This window comes from Cebus imitator, unplaced genomic scaffold, assembly GCF_001604975.1.
Source record: "Cebus imitator isolate Cc_AM_T3 unplaced genomic scaffold, Cebus_imitator-1.0 Scaffold732, whole genome shotgun sequence".
Lineage (NCBI taxonomy): Eukaryota > Metazoa > Chordata > Mammalia > Primates > Cebidae > Cebus > Cebus imitator.
The window spans coordinates 325,269-342,625 of record NW_016108047.1 but is presented as its reverse complement, the minus strand read 5'-3'; the positions used below and the strand labels follow the sequence as shown (position 1 = coordinate 342,625).

Below are 17,357 nucleotides of genomic sequence, written 5' to 3'. Positions count from 1 at the left end.
TAATCCCCACCTAAATCAGCTTCCCTGTTCAGCACTGTCCAATGGAAACATACAGAATCACACATTTTCTAAAAGCAAGATTTTAAAAAGCAAAAAGAAACGGGTGAAATTCATTCCAATAAGGAACCATTCAGCATATTCTGAGTGTCCCTGTTCAGCATGCACACCAGTCACTCATCTGGGGCGTGGCTGCGCAGCCGCTGCTTCCATCAAGGAGGCACGTTTCTGTTGATTATGGATTTGGCCACTCTTTGCTGGCAGTGTAGCCACAAGCTCATTTAAAGGGGTGGAGGCCGGGTGCCATGGCTCACACCTGCAGTCTCAGCACTTCGGGAGGCTCAGGCAGGTGGGATCACTTAAGGTCAGGAGTTCGAGACCAGCCTGACCAACATGGCAGAAACCCTTGTTGTCTTTGCCCATCTCTGCCACCTTCTACTCTTGGGCTCTTCTACTTTAAATCAGTTTCTGTTTTCTTATTTTTTAGATGTCCTCTAAGGGGAAAATAATTAAGGAAAATGCATAGGATGAGAAGGTTGAATTCAGAGAAATGTAAGCTAACTCTCTCCTACATGGAGGAAACTAAGCACAGTCAGCGGGACAGGTCTGAAAACCCACGGGGCAGTTACCTGGGCAGCCTCCCTGCAGTCCTTGCTCCTCGGCCATCTTCTGGACGTTTTGGTAGAGGTCAGGGTCTGGCGCTCACATCTTGATGCTTCCTGAGACGTTCTCTTCCACTCACACCGCGTCCCACCCACGTGTTTCCGACATGGGCCCTTTGAGCAGGGAGGCTGACATGCTTTTCCCCAGCATCGCTGCTGAATAGCCCCTGAAACTGTTCGTCCATGCAGCGTCCTCCTCGTTCCACAAAGTCACCTCCCCACCAGCCCCTCGGGGCCTCTCTCCCGGTGCCTGAGTGCTGAATCATGATGTCCAGTCCCGGTCAGCCTTCTCGGGCTTGTAGTGCTTTCTGTCCCCACACTCTTACATTATTCTTTGCAGCTGTGACTTACACAAGAATTCCTGAGCCCAGTTGTTCCGTCACGTTTTGGCTCTGGAGTCCTCCTGGCCCCATGGACTTCAGTCCAGTTGCCCACTGCTTGAGGGACGGTCCTCACCCTGTTAGCAGCTGTTAGACAGAATCCAATCACCAAGAAGTGGCTTTTAAATGGCTGTAGAAAGCAGTCTCTCTACATCTGAGACTGCCGCACATGAACTTAAATTGTAAAGTGTGTCCTCAGGAAAAGCTTGTTTTGGTTAGTTGCATGCTTATAATTTGCAGTTTATTCATATTTTTCTTCTTGGCTTAAATAGTGAGGCCAAGGTGGGAAGATCACTTGAGGCCAGGAGTTTGAGACCAGCCTGGGCAACATAGACAGACCCTATATCTGCGATAATTTTTTTTTTTTTAAAGAATGAGCCAGGCATGATGGTGGCACCTGTTGTCCCAGCTGCTCAGGAGGCTGAGGCAGGAGAATCGCTTGAGCCCAGCAGGTCCAGGCTGCTGTGAACGGTGATCATGCCGCTGCACTTCAGCCTGGGAGACAGAGACCCTGTCTCAAAAAATAAATAAATAATGAATCCTACACTCTTAGGATGTTTCTTAGTACGTATCTTGCAGCCCATCTTCCTTAACTCTTTTGTCAGGCATTTTCAGCACAAATATGTTTTCTATTTATTTCTACAGTAAAGTCTACATGAAATTGCGTTTGACAGTTCTTTTCATTCCTTTAGGGTGTTTTTAATTATTTGTTTTGCTTTTGTTTTTTGCTTTCTGACTTCCTTGATTTTTGATGTGGTCTTTCTAAATGAACATTTTTAATCAGTCTTCATTACCAACATGTGTGCCCTGCAGGCACCGTGGTAATTCTTACTGCCCATGACAGTGACACAAGTCCCAGAATTAGTAGGGGTTTTTTTTGTTGTTGTTGTTCCACTGTTTTTTAATTCACATAATCATTTTTTTAAATGTTTGTTGCCACTCCAAATATATCTAGATGCTTTTTGGTCTGTACTTCTTACCTAGTTGGAAGGAAATGGAGTTGACCTCTAATGGATATGTGGTTTTGGGGGAAACTGAAAACATTCTAAAATTGACTTTCCATGTTGGTTGCACAGGTCTGTGCATGTTCTAAAAACCACTGACGTACGCTTTGTGTCGGTGAGTTGTATGATGCGTGCGCGCTCTCCACAAGCGTCTCGACTGAAGGAATCTTACGCGCTTGTCCCTGTGATCGGCCCGCAGGGTGCGATCGCGAACTCGCTGACCTGCGTGCAGCTGCACAAGCGTGCTGAGAAGATTGCCGTGATGCTGACGGAGCGGGGCCACCTGCAGGACGGTGACCACGTGGCCTTGGTCTACCCGCCAGGTACAGGCAGGGTGGGCTTCCCTGAGAGACGCTGACCACTGCAGTGCACGGAGCTCCCTTACACACCCGCTGGTGCCTGAGAGGGCAGTTTGATGGCCAGGAGTCTGTGCTATGTCCAGCTGGATGCTGACCAACCCATTGTGTCTAGCGATGACCACTCATGGGCACCAGCTGCATGTGCTACCGTCAGAGGCTTCAATAAATTGATGCCTTCAAATACTTTTTTTTGAGACGGAGTCTTGCCCTGTCACCCAGGCTGGAGTACAGTGATGCGATCTTGACTCACTGCAACCTCTACTTTCCAGGTTCAAGCAGTTCTCCTGCCTCAGCCTCCCAAGTAGCTGGGATTACAGGCACCTGCCACAATGCCTGGCTAATTTTTGTATTTTTAGTAGAGACGGGGTTTCACCATGTTGGCCAGGCTGGTCTCGAACTCCTGACCTCATAATTCATCTGCCTCGGCCTCCCAAAAAATGCTGGGATTACAGGTGTGAGCCACTGCGCCTGTCCCTTCAAATACTTTTATATCTAATTTGTGTTACTAGATACCTCAAGTGGTTCACTTAATAGTACCTAAATCTTAACTAAATTCACAATTACAAAGGTGGGTATTTCCTAAGCAAAATGATGTAGAAATTCTCCAGGCTGCCTCGTCATCTCAGTCTGAAAGGATGGGAAAATGACAGTGCCCGCCAAAGCTGACAAAACCCACCAGGATGACGGAGCCTGTGAGAAGTTTTGCTGCTCGTTTACCCATTGAACTTGTAGGACTGGCATTTATGCTGACAGGGACAGTGGCTGCTAAGCAGCATGATCTGCATCAGTAGTGATGCTTGGTTTTCTTCTGTGTAGGAATAGACCTGATTGCAGCATTTTATGGCTGCCTGTACGCAGGCTGTGTGCCAATAACCGTCCGCCCCCCGCACCCACAGAACATCGCGACGACGCTACCTACTGTTAAGATGATTGTGGAGGTAACGTACCTGGGAGCTGAGTCTCCACCTGCCTGGAGCTGAGTGTCGAGTTCACAGCCTGCACGCAGACTCTGACATCTCCCAGGGCAGCAGGTGGCTATGGGAGCTGCTGTGTGTTTGGAATCAGGACAGGAAAGGGTCTCTGCCTGCAGGGAGCCTGTGGTCTGGTTATAGAGGCGAGACCTAAACTTGTGTGTGGAGGCAGAAGCTAGATAGTAGCTCTTACTGCAGAGTCTTGAAGTTGAAGATGCCTGGGAGAAAACAGGTCCCAAGAGATGGTATCCCCACCATCCCTCAGGCTTCCCCACAAACCTAGCTAAGCAGACCCACCATGGGAAGAGGAAGGGCTTTTTCAAAAGCTCTCTCCTCAGGATTTAGAAGTTTCCTGCTCCTGTTTGAAAGTATAGATCTGTTTTCCCTTGTCTACAGCTGGAGAAGTTCCATAGGATTCCGCTGTATTTTCCTCGTTGAAGGAGGAACTATAGGGGAAAGCAGTTTGGGGCAGAGAATGCCTTGTCCCGCCCCCATCTGAGTCCCTTTCTCCATGGTGTTGGAGGCCCCCCACAGTGGCCACTCCTGCTACAAAGTATGCACGATGTGTCTGGGCATGTGTGACATTTCCAGTATAACAGAGCTAATGGTGTGAGCAGTGAGCTGTTTTCTGTATGTGGTCATGATGCTGTGGATGCTGCTGGGCCGGGAAAGTGCAGGTGCACAGATTTCAGGACCTGCGCTCTGCCCCACACTCTGGCCCAGCTCTTCCATCACCAGACTCCCAGCGCTCTTCTACCTCAGCTAACCGGCAGGAGCCAGCAGGGTTCAGGAGCCTAATCTGCCCATTAAAGCTGCATAGTTTTAGTGTGCCTAGCGAGCAGGAGACACACGTGTAGTGAGCATGCTCTCATCTGGCTCCATTCTCATTCTCTGATGCCAGGTGAGTCGCTCTGCCTGTCTGATGACAACACAGCTCATTTGTAAGCTGCTACGGTCCAGGGAGGCGGCGGCAGCTGTGGACGTCAGGACATGGCCCCTCATCCTGGACACAGGTCAGTGCTTTGGCTGGAGATGGTGGTTTGCTCATGGGCCTTGCTCAGGCCAGATCTGTTGATGGCCCTGTTCTTCTCCAGATGATTTGCCAAAGAAGCGGCCCGCCCAGATCTGCAAACCTTGCAACCCAGACACCCTTGCGTATCTCGACTTCAGCGTGTCCACAACTGGGATGCTAGCTGGCGTAAAGGTGAGCAGGGCAGCTGCCGGAGGTGGCCATGGGAGGCCACTTCAGAGCATGCTGGACATGGCAAGCCCATGTGCCGACTGTCAGCACCTCTCGTGTAATCAGACTCTGAGATGTGGAAAGAGCCGTATGTACGTGTTTCATTCACAGCACGAAACATATGATCATTTCCGTCCTTAACCAGGCTGACTGATTCTGTCCAAATGCCCCAAATATGTTTTTATGTGAACACGGTCTCCGTAGCTGACAGTAGAACACTGCACATGTTTTTCTCTCTTGCTGGTTCTCAAATCTGAGTTCTCTATGATAAATCTCTGCACACTACACTTTGTTGTGCTTTAACCTGGGCTCTGTTAGAAGTCGTCATTGGCCAGGCACAGTGACTGATGCCTGTAATCCCAGCACTTTGGGAAGCCAAAGCAGGTGGATTATCTGAGGTTAGGAGTTCGAGACCAGCCTAACATGGTGAAACCCGCTCTCTACTAAAAATACAAAAATTAACCGGGCATAGTAGCAGGCGCCTGTAGTCCCAGCCACTTGGGAAGCTGAGGCAGGAGAATTGCTTGAACCCAGGAGGCAGAGATTGCAGTGACCCAAGATCACGGCACTGCACTCCAGCCTGCGTGATGACCCTCTCAGCTCAGGCGACACCTTCGTCGAGCTGCTGTGCAAACCGCACCCATCGGGGACTCCGCAGCCCTTTGCACCCTCTGCCTCCGTCTGTGGGTCTTATGGGTGAGCTGGCTTTGTCTGCCCCACAACAGTTCTCTCTCCATCCACCTCTTAGTAGAACTGAAGTGAAATGCCAAATTAGCTACAATGTGAAGTAAAATAATTTTTCAAAAGCTTTTGAAAAGAAATGTTTTCAGATCAAGATGACGTAGTTCCTGTAGGATGAAGTTAGCAGTGGCCCTTCTACTGTCACAGCCAGAAGAGAAGCTCATGCTTCCAACTGTGCCATTCTCATGACCCACTTGCAATCTCAGTGTCTCATGCAGAGTAGATCATCAGAACTTTCTTGGCTGATTTTCTTTCTTTTCTTTTTTTTTTTTTTTTGAGACAGTCTTGCTCTGTCGCCAGGCGCCAGACTGGAGTGCAGTGGCACGATCTCGGCTCACTGCAACCTCTGCCTCCCGGGTTCAAGCAGTTCTCCTGCCTCAGCCTCCCAGGTAGCTGGGACTACAGGCGCACACCACCATGCCCAGCTAATTTTTTTGTATTTTTAGTAGAGACAGGGTTTCACCATGTTGGCCAGGATGGTCTTGATCTCTTGACCTCATGATCCACCCAGCCGGCTGCTTTTCTTTAACCGGTGTCCATTCTTGTTTGTCTGCTGAAGTCACGCGAAGGCCCCAGTGGGTCTGAGACCCACAGCCAGGGTGATAGGAGCACCCTTCTCTTACATCATACATGGTTGTCCACGTGCTCATCTCTGAATTCCCACTGGACCCAGAGGGCAGGGCCGTGTCTCAGTCTTCTGTTCATCTCCAGCACCTAACACCATATGTGATGTATAACAAGCTCTCAGTACTTTAGTATTTGCTGTGCTGAATAGCTCAATTCTTCACCTAGAAATAGTGCTTTGCACAGAGCAGCAGTTCAGGACAGACTTGCTCTAGTTGCTGATCTGAGTGGGTGGGTAATTTTGGGAGGCAGGGTTTTACTAGCTCTTAATCCAGGGAGGCAGGAGTCTGGATGAGTATTTGATAAATTCAATCTCATTTCTCCATTAAATATTTACTTTAAAAGCAAACTAAAAATAATTACTTACATCTTACCTTGTATAAAAAGTCTACATTCCACTATATGAATATAGTAAAGCAGTTATGAAACCCTGTCCCGGGCAGAACTTTCAACAATGATGCAGCATTTCACAGTGGGAGGACCCCCAACCCCGGCTCTCTCACGTCTTGCTGGAGTGGCGAATGAAAGATGGGAGCCAGGTGTTTGGCTGGATTTCCAGTTATAGCTCTGTGCTGGTCCCTTTACAGTTTAGCTCTGGGCAACATTTAGCTTCAGATAACTTGTGACATGTTTTAAAACCACAGAAATCAGAACCATTTTCTATGCTGCTTTGACTTCCATTTTCCTCTTAGGTTTGTTTGGCGAGAAAGCTTCTGTGAGAAAATTAATCTTAGTAATATATTTTATTGTATTTCGAATTAATCTACGTTACACACGGACTGTAGTGGACTGTTACAGGGATTAGGGAAGGGGAAGATGCGGAGAGCTCTTTACTGTCTGGTCGATGATGGGATGAATGGATTTTGGCCACCATCTCCCTGCAGGGTGGGGGAGGATGGTAAAGGATGAGTGTAGGAGGACCTGGGCTCTAACTCGTGCCACAGTCAGCAAAATCTTTCACTTCTGTGAGCCGTCACTTCCTGATCATTGAGACGGTGAGCCACCCAGCAGGTCTCACAGGCTACCTGCTGCACAGCAGAAGCCTTGTCCAGCCCTGGAGACACCCATGAATGAAGCAGGGACTTGACTGGCGGAGGCGGGAGTGTGCCATGGTGTCCCTTCTACTTGTGGGTCGGTGTGTTGGAGAGAGAGTCACACTAGAACCCCTTCCTGCATGACTTGCTGTTCAAATGCACTATTTCAACAGGTGGAATTGCTAGGTCCTGGAGGACCGGCAGTTCTGAGTGAGGTTTATTCATTGACAATGAGAACTCCAGTGAAAATATTGGCCACTCACATTCCCCAGACACAGCGTAGCCCCAGCTTGGCTATAGTTGTCCCTGGTCCTAAAAACAGCTTTGGGCATTTGGTGCCTGGTATCATACATTTGTTGTTTTTTGGGTTTTGTTCTTTAAATTTTATTTAAGAGACAGGGTCTCACTCTGTTGTCCAGGCTGGAGTGCAGTGGTAATCATAGCTCACTGCAGCCTGGAACTCCTGGTCTCAAGCCATCATCCCACCTCGGCCTCCCAAAGTGTTGGGATTATAGGTATGGGCCGCTGTGCCAGGCCAGCATACATTTCCTGCGGCCTTACTGTATTTTAGATGCCTTTGGGTGTCAGGTCCCATGCATTTAATGCAGCCTTGTTTTCTCACGGGTGTCTTAGGCCCCATTCATGTAACACTGCCCTGTGTTTTGCAGATGTCTCATGCAGCCACCAGTGCCTTCTGCCGTTCCATTAAGCTGCAGTGTGAACTTTACCCTTCTAGAGAAGTAGCCATCTGCCTGGACCCCTACTGTGGACTGGGATTTGTCCTCTGGTGCCTCTGCAGGTAAGATTCCTCTCCATATCTTTACATTAAAAAAAAAAATCATGCACCTTCTTCTCCAGACCTTACATCCAGCCAGGCAGCCTCAGCACTGGCCCTGTACCCCCACCCCTGCTGGAGGAGGCCTGGGGCTGACTCCTGTCCCTGTCTCTCTCCTGGTGGATTTGGCTCTTGGGTACAGAGCAGCACCTGGGGTGACAGTCACTTTCTGCAGCAGTGGAGGAACATTTTGGAGAGTTGTCTGTGTGGACCTTTATTTCTGACAATCAGAAGACTCCCAGGCTTTGGACTTGGCTCTTCTGCCTGTAAAGCCTTATGATTGTGCTTGATCTGGGTTCCCGCTGGACCAGCAGGCATTGCAGCCTCTCACCTCCCTCGGGCTTCACCCCAACTGTTACTGCAGGGCCCAGGCTCGGCAAGCCCAGAGGGGAGTCCACAAGGGCTGAGTGTTCCCTGGGCCGTGCGGCACTCTGCCCAGCAGTTGGCGTGAAGCCTGGCTTACAGCAGGTGCTCAGCAGATATTTATAGGATGAATGAAGGACCAGAAAACCAAATGTTTGTTTCTTGGCTTTTTTGTCTGATCACACATATGTGATCATTGTAGAAATTTTTAGAAAATACAAAGAAGAAAATATATTTTTAGAAAATATAAAGAAGAAAATAAATCCATCAGTAATCATACCACCTGATAAAGGGCATTACTGATAAATATCCATTAGCAGCATTTGAGCACATAGTCTTTCAGAGTCATTTTCTAATTTATTAACATTTTTAAACATACTTAAGTGTAGAGCGTGTCCAGCAGTACACACCAGTGACTGTCATCCAGCTTCATGTGTCAGCATTTCAGCAGCTTTGTATTTTCTGCCTGCTCCCCCCTTTTTTAAATGAGGCATATTAAAGCTAACACAAACATATAACTTGACCGATAAATCTTTTTTACACGTTATTTTATGAATATGCGTTAATGTATTTATAAATCTGAGATGCTACAGTATGAAATTGGTTATGATTTTCCTAAAATTTATTGTGGATCTTTCTCTTTTTTTTTTTTGAGACAAAGTCTTGCTCTGTCACTCAGGCACAATCTCAGCCCACTGCATCCTCTGTCTCCCAGGTTCAAGCAATTCCCGTGCCTCAGCCTCCCGAGTAGCTGGGATTACAGGTGCCTGCCATGACGCCCAGCTAATTTTTGTATTTTTTAGTAGAGACGAGGTTTCACCGTGTTGGCCAGGCTGGTCTTGAACTCCTGACCTCATGTGATCCACCTGCCTTGCCCTCATGAGCCACTGTACCCAGTGGGAATTTTTTCTCATGTCTGTAAACAAACATTTTGAATGTATTCTTAATATTTAATAGTATTAAGTTGGATTAAAATGTAATCTTGTATTTTTGAAAAATACTGATATTCTAATTAGGACAATTCAGCTTTTTGAGAAAGCAGATAAAACCGAATAAAGAAATATTTAATGATTTTTGCCTCAATCTAAAATGCAATAATATTATGAGTGATTTTTTTTTCCTTGGGAAATCGCTCAGAACACACTATTCCAACAGCTGGGCCAAAATGGCCTTAGATATACGTGCGAAGCCAGAGGGCAGAAGTCTGTTCTGAACGACTGCCCTTGTAGGGTGACCATATTTCATTTGGCAGAATGTACAAGTAAAACCAAAGCCAACAGATGGAAGACTCCTGCCTGCAGGCTCACCAAGCCTGGCTCCCCATGAAAATCAGTGAGAAGGTGTTTGTGGCAGGGAAAGTAAGTTCTTGGTGTGAACCAACAATTACAATAGACTCTTTCAGGGATTGTCCAGGTTGTGATGAACTTTAACAAGCATCTTTCATGAAAAATATTAATAACTCAGAAGTCACAAGATCACAGTACTTTGTTGATCGCCCTTGCAACAGTACAAATAAATATAGCCATAAATCTTTCCATTAAAAAAAAAAATCCTCTATAGAAACAGATCCCAATGGACTTGCTTAAAAAAAAAAAAAAGGGCACTTGGGTCCTAGATGCACAATGACTAATACAGAAGTTAAAATAATAATGACTTCCCTTTCCCATGCAGTTCAGCAGGTCTGGAAAGAGAACTGGTCAAAAGAAACCCTGGGGGTATGAAATTTGGGGAGGCCTTGTCCTCAGGGTATGCCTCTAAGAGCTTAGCAGGGTAGGGAGGGCGTCTTGGTGGGGAGCAGCCACACGGGGTGCCCAAGCCCAGGTCAGAGGAGGGGAGTCCACACAGGGGTGTTCCCAGCCTGGGCTGTGGGAGTCAGAGCTTGTTTCGGGAATGGGCAGCCATAGAGGGAGATGGGCTGCATGTGGTGGATTGGAAGTAAGTGCAGTCAGGCATCATTGGGTGATGGGGATGCGTTCCACTCAGGTGATTTCAGTGTTGTGCAAACACCGAGTGTGCTTACACAGACCTGGCTGGGACAGCCTGACATACCCAGGCTGCAGTCATGTGCAGTGTGCCAGTGCACTGAATGCCAGGGGCCATTGTAATGCAATGGTAAGTAACTGTGTGTCTAGACATATTCAAGCACAAAAAAGGTACAGTAAAAGTAAGGTACAGAAGATTAAACTCACTGGGTGGGTCAGTGAGTAAGTGGCACCTGGATGTGAGGGCCCAGGACATTACTGCACACTACTGTAGCCTCTATAAACACCAGATGCTTCGGCTACACTAAGTTCATCAAAAATGCCTATAGTTCTTCAATGATAAATTAGCCTTAGCTTACTGTAACTTTTTAACTTTATAAACATTTTAATTTTTAAACTTTTTGACTCATCTATAAAAACACTTAGCTTAAAACACACATTATACAACTATACAAAAATAATTTTTTATGTCCTTACTCTATAAATTCCTATCTATTAAATTTTAAATAACATTTTAAACTTTTTGTTAAAAACTAATACACATGCATGCGCATATCAGCCTAAGCCCCCACAACACACATACACACACACACATACACACACACACACACACCAGCCTAGGCCTCCACAACACACACACACCAGCCTAGGCCTCCATAACACACACATGCACGTATGCATACACACACATACAGCTGCCTAGGCCTCCACAACACACACAGCTGTGTAGGCCTCCACAACACACACATACACACACACACACAGCTGCCTAACACAGCTGCATAAGCCTCCACAACACACACACAAAACTGCCTAGGCCTCCACAACACACACACACACGCACACGTACACACACACAGCTGCTTAGGCCTCCACAACACACACACACACACACACACACACACACACAGCTGCCTAGGCCTCCACAACACACACACACGTACACACACACACACACACAGCTGCTTAGGCCTCCACAGGGCCAGAGTGTTCAGTGTCACTACCTTCTCCTCCACATCTTGTCCCACTGGAGCATTTTCGGGTCAGTATGGGCATGGAGCTGTCACCTCCAAGGATAACAATACCTTCTTCTGGAATACCCTCTTGAAGGACCTGCCAGGGGTGTTCTACAATTAACTTTCTTTTTTATAAGTAGTAGTATGCGGTAAAATAATAAAAAATACAGTAAATTCATAAACAACACAGTTGTTTATCATCATGGTTAAGTATTAGGCTGTGTACATAACTGTATGTGCTCATCAAAAAGCTAATCTACTATCCCCAAGTAGGCTTCATTCCCAAGACGCAAGGTTGTATCATATACATGTCAATAAATGTGGTTCGTCACATGAACAGAACTGAAGATGTGATTGTACGTCCTGTGCTTTTATATGACCGGTGGTATGGGTTTGTTTAGACCAGTATCACCACAAATGTGAGTAATGTGGTATGCTGCAATGTCTATAGGCAGTAGAAATTTTTCAGCTTCATAATAGTCTCATGAGACCACCATCATACATGGACCCATCCTTCACCAAAGCATTGTTATCCTGGGACCACAGGAGTGCTAATTTTTATACTTTTTATAGAGATAGGGTCTTGCCATGTTGCCCAGGCTCGTCTTGAACTCCTGGGTTCTAGCCACCCTCCCACCTCAGCCTCCCAAAGTGTAGGAATAACAGGCATAAACCACCACACCCAGCCTCCAAAACCAATTTTTTTAAATTAGCCAGGCGTAGTGGTGTGTGCCTGCAGTCCCAACTACTTGGGAGGCTGAGGTGGAGAATCACTTGAGCCTGGGAGGTTGAGGTTTCAGTGAGCTGAGATCACGCCACGGCACTCTAGCCTGGGTGACAGAACAAGACCCTGTCTCAAGAAATAAAGATTGAAACAGATTGTAACACTTTGGGTAAAATAGGAAATTTTCCGACTATTCAGATACAAATAGATGAACAAATTCAAAGCTTGATGAAAAGTGAGGATTTATATAGTAGCCATCCACAAAATAGTTAGAGAAAAGAGGCTTCACAGTGGAAAAGCCTGAACCAGGTGGTCCAAGCAACCTCAGTGATGGTGAAGCTGCAGCACGTGGTGCGAGATGAGGAAAGCAGTGTCGCTCCCACAATACTCCTGCCAAATATGCCTGCCCTGGATCTCCCCATGTGGAAACATCGGCCACATAAGTTAGGGGACTGGACAGTGCACCTGCCTAGAATTACTTCACACAGCCTGCTGTTGTGAGAGTCGTGGAACACCCAGAAACTCGCTCTGGGCAGAGGGAGGCTGAGAGCTAACCACTTGCTCGCAGCGTGCCTGTGCAAACAGGACCCTTTTGCTACAGAGTATGTAATCGGGGACAGCTGGAGAAACTGGAACAGGGCCTGAGCTGGGATAGAAGGAATGTTGGTTTTCTGATTTTGATGGCTACGTTGTTTAGGGAGGAAAATATACTTAAAAAGATGGTGGGGGGGTTTCCAAGATGGCTGAATAGGAACAGCTCTGCATGCAGCTCCCAATGAGATTGATGCAAAAGGCGGTGATTTCTGCATTTCCAACTGAGGTACCTGGTTCATCTTACTGGACTGGTTGGACAGTGGGTGCAGCCCAAAGAGGGTGAGCTGAAGCAGAGTGGGGCGTGCCTCATGTGGGAAGCGCAAGGGGCTGGGGAACGCCCTCTCCCAGCCAAGGGAAGCCATTAGGACTGTTTCTTGTACTCCCGCCCAGTTACTGTGCTTTTCCCACAGTCTTCACATCCGGCAGACCAAGATATTCCCGCTGGTACCTACAACTCCAGGGCCCTGGTTTCCAGCACAAAACTGGGAGGCCATTTGGGCAGACACCAAGGTAGCTGCGGTAGTTATTTTTGTTTTTTTCATACTCCATTGGTGCCTGGAACACCAGTGAGACAGAACTGCTCACTCCCATTCATGATTTTCGGATAAACAATCCTCTACTTTATGGCAGAAGAAAGCTTTAGGATGAGGACACATACATTATGTGTGTCACTTAAAACTTTCAAATAATCACAAAGGGGGCTGAAGCCAAGGAGCCAAGTGGTCTGACTTGGCGTGTCCCACCCTCACGGACACCAGCAAGCTAAGATCCTCCATTGGCTTGAAATTCTCGCAGCCAGCACAGCAGCCTGAGCTTGACCTGGGATGCTGGAGCTAGATGGAGGGAGGTGCGTCCGCCATTGCTGAGGCTGGAGTAGGCAGTTTTAACCTTACCGTGTAAACAAAGCCACCAGGAAGTTTGAACTGGGCTGGCCCACCACAGCTCGGCAAGGCTGCTGCAGGCAGACTGTTTCACTAGATTCCCTTCTCATTGGGCAGGGCATCTCTGAAAAAAGGCAGCAGACCATCAGGGCCTTATAAATAAAGCCCCCACCTTCTTGGGACAAGAGTACCTGGGAGAAGGGGTGGTTGTGGACACAGCTTTAGCAGACTTAAACTTCCCTCCTTGGCATCTCTAAAGGGGGCAGCAGACCTCACAGCACAGCGTTCAAACTCTGATAATGGACAGACTGCCTCCTCAAGTGGCTTCCTGACCCCTGTGTAGCCTGACTGGGAAACACGTCCAAGCAGGGACTGACAGATACCTCATACAGGAGAGCTCTGGCTGGCATCTGGCAGATACCTCTGTGGGATGAAGTTACTAGAGGAAGGAACAGGCAGCAATCTTTGCTGTTCTGCAGCCTCCACTGGTGATATCCAGGCAAGCAGGGTCTGGAGTGGACCTCCAGCAAACTCCAGCAGACCTGCAGCAGAGGGACCTGACTGTTAGAAGGAAAACTAACAAATAGGAATAGTTTCAACATCAACAGAAAGTACATCCACTCAGACCCCATCCAAAGGTCACTAACTTCACAGGCCAAAGGTAGATAAATCCACAAAGATGGAGAGAAACCATTGCAAAAACGCTGAAAATTCCAAAAACCAGAATACCTCTTCTCCTCCAAGGTATCACAACTCTTCGCCAGTAAGGGAACAAAACTGGATGGAGAATGAGTCTGATGAATTGACAGGAGCAGGCTTCAGAAGGTGGGTGGTAATAAACTTCTCCAAGGTAAAGGAGCATGTTCTAACCAAATGAAAGGAAGCTAAGAACCTTGAAAAAAGGTTAGATGAAATGCCAGCTAGAATAACCAGTTCAGAGAAGAACATAAACGACCTGATGGAGCTGAAAAACACAGCCTGAGAACTTTGTGAACCATACACAAGTTTCAGTAGCCGAACAACTCAATGAAATAAAGTGAGAAGGCAAGATTAGAGAAAAAGGAGTGAAAAGAAATGAAAAAAGCCTCCAAGAAGTATGGGATTATGTGAAAAGACCAAATCTACATTTGATCAGTGTACCTGAAAGTGACAGGGAGAATGAAACCAGGTTGGAAAACACTCTTCAGGATGTTATCCAGGAGAACTTCCCCAACCTAGCAAGGCAGGCCAACATTCAAATTCAGGAAATACAGAGAACACCACAAAGATACTTCTCGAGAAGAACAACCCCAAGACATGTAATCATCAGATTTCACCAAGCTTGAAATGAAGGAAAAAGTGTTAAGGGCAGCCAGAGAGAAAGGCTGGGTTACCCACAAAGTGAAAACCATTTGACAAACAGTGGATCTCTCAGCAGAAAACTCTACAAGCCAGAAGAGAGTGGGAGCCAATATTTAACATTCTTACAGAAAAGAATTTCAACAAGAATTTCATTTCAGCCCAAACTAAGCTTCATAAGTGAAGGAGAAAATAAAATCCTTTACAGATAAGTAAATGCTGGGTGATTTTGTCACTACCAGGCCTGCCTTACAAGTGCTCTTGAAGAAAGCACAAAACATGTAAAGGAACAACTGGTACCAGCCACTGCAAAAACATACCAAATGTAAAGAACAGCAATGCTAGGAAGAAATGGCATCAACTAACGGGCAAAATAACCAGCTAGCATCATAATGGCAGGATAAAATTCATATATAACAATAATAACCTTAAATGTAAATGGGCTAAATGCCCCAATTAAAAGACACAGACTGGCAAATTGGATAGGCAAGACCCAAGGCCGGGGTCAGTGGCTCATGCCTGTAATCCCAGCACTTTCTGAGGCTGAGGTGGATCACGAGGTCAAGAGATCGAGACCATCTTGGCCAACATGGTGAAACCCCGTCTCTACTAAAAATACAAAAATTAGCTGGGCGTGGTGGTGCATGCCTGTAGTCCCAGCTACTCGGGAGTCTGAGGCAGGAGACTCACTTGAACCTGGAAGGCGGAAGTTGTAGCAATCCACGATCATGCCATTACACTCCAGCCTGGTGACACAGTGAGACTCTGTCTCAAAAAAAAAAAAAAAAAAAAAGTCACAACCCATTGATGTGCTGTATTCTGGAGACACATCTCACATGCAAAGAAACAAATAGGCTCAAAATAAATTGATGGAGGAAGATTTATCAAGCAAATGGAAAGCCAAAAAAAGCAGGGGTCACAATCCTAGTCTCTGATAAAATAGACTTTAAACCAACAAAGATCAAAAGAGACAAGAACATTACATAATGGTAAGGGGATGCAACAGGAAGAACTAACTATCCTAAATGTATATGCACCCAATACAGGAGTACCCAGACTGGTGAAGCAAATTCTTAGAGACCTACAAAGAGACTTAGACTCACACAATAATAGTGCAAGACTTTAACACCCACTGTCCGTATTAGATCAGTGAGACACAGAATTAACAGGGATATCTAGGACTTACACTCAGCTCTAGACCAAGCAGAACTAATAGACATCTACAGAACTCTCCATCCCAAGTCCACAGAATATACATTCTTCTCGGCCCCACATCGCACTTACTCTATAATTGACGACATAGTTGGAAGTAAAATACTTCTCAGCAAGTACAAATAAATGGAAATCATAACAGTCTCTCAGACTCCAGTGCAATCAAATTAGAACTCAGGATTAAGAAACTCAGTCAAAACTGCACAACTACATGGGAACTGAACAACCTGCTTCTGAACGACTACTGGATAAATAACTAAATGAAGGCAGAAATAAAGATGTCCTTTGGAATCAATGAGAACGAAGAAACAAAGTACCAGAATCTCTGGGACACATTTAAAGCAGTGTGAAGGGGGAAATTCACAGCACTGAATGCCCACAAGAGAAAGCAGGAAGGATCTAAAATTAACACCCTAATGTCACAATTAAAAGAACTAGAGAAGCAAGAGCAAACAAATTCAAAAGTTAGCAGAAGACAAGAAATAACTAAGATCAGAGCAGAAATGAAGGAGATAGACAAAAAACGCTTCAAAAAAAATTGATGAATCCAGGAGCTGATTTTTCAAAAAGATCAACAAAATAGACTGCTAGCCAGACTATTTTTTGTTAGATGGAGTTTCGCTCTTGCTGCCCAGGCTGGAGTGCAATGGCACAATCTCAACTCATCACAACCTCCGCCTCCTTGGTTCAAGCGATTCTCCTGCCTCAGGCTCCTCAGTAGCTGGGATTACAGGCGTGCACCATCATGCCCTAGCCATACTATTAAAGAAGAAAAGAGAGAAGAATCACATAGATGCAATTAAAAAAATGATAAAGGGGATGTCACCACCGATCCCACAGAAATACTACCATCAGAATACTACAAACACCTCTTTGCAAATAAACCAGAAAAATCTAGATGAAATGGATAGATTCCTGGACACTTACACCCTCCCAAGACTAAACCAGGAAGAAGTTGAATCCCTGAACAAACCAATAACAAGGTCTGAAGTTGAGGCAGTAATTAATAGCCTGCCAACCAAAAAAACTCCAGGACCGGCCGGGCGCGGTGGCTCAAGCCTGTAATCCCAGCACTTTGGGAGGCCGAGGCGGGTGGATCACGAGGTCAAGAGATCGAGACCATCCTGGTCAACATGGTGAAACCCCGTCTCTACTAAAAATGCAAAACATTAGCTGGGCATGGTGGTGTGTGCCTGTAATCCCAGCTACTCAGGAGGTTGAGGCAGGAAAATTGCCTGAACCCGGGAGGCGGAGGTTGCAGTGAGCCGAGATCGCGCCATTGCACTCCAGCCTGGGTAACAAGGCCGAAACTCCATCTCAAAAAAAAAAAAAAAAACTCCAGGACCAGATGAGTTCACAGCTGAATTGCACCAGAGGTACAAAGAACTGTTACCATTACT

The 17,357-nt window shown here is 46.4% G+C and overlaps 1 protein-coding gene across 1 annotated transcript in view; it reads left to right on the top strand.

The window, feature by feature from the left end:
- DIP2C (disco interacting protein 2 homolog C) overlaps positions 1-17,357 on the top strand; it is a 196,776-nt gene that overhangs the window by 128,526 nt on the left and 50,893 nt on the right. Inside the window, exons 30-34 of the mRNA XM_037735141.1 lie at positions 2,243-2,366; positions 3,219-3,340; positions 4,275-4,386; positions 4,468-4,577; positions 7,681-7,811. Coding sequence (XP_037591069.1) covers positions 2,243-2,366; positions 3,219-3,340; positions 4,275-4,386; positions 4,468-4,577; positions 7,681-7,811 — 599 coding nt within the window. The remainder of the gene's footprint in view (positions 1-2,242; positions 2,367-3,218; positions 3,341-4,274; positions 4,387-4,467; positions 4,578-7,680; positions 7,812-17,357) is intronic.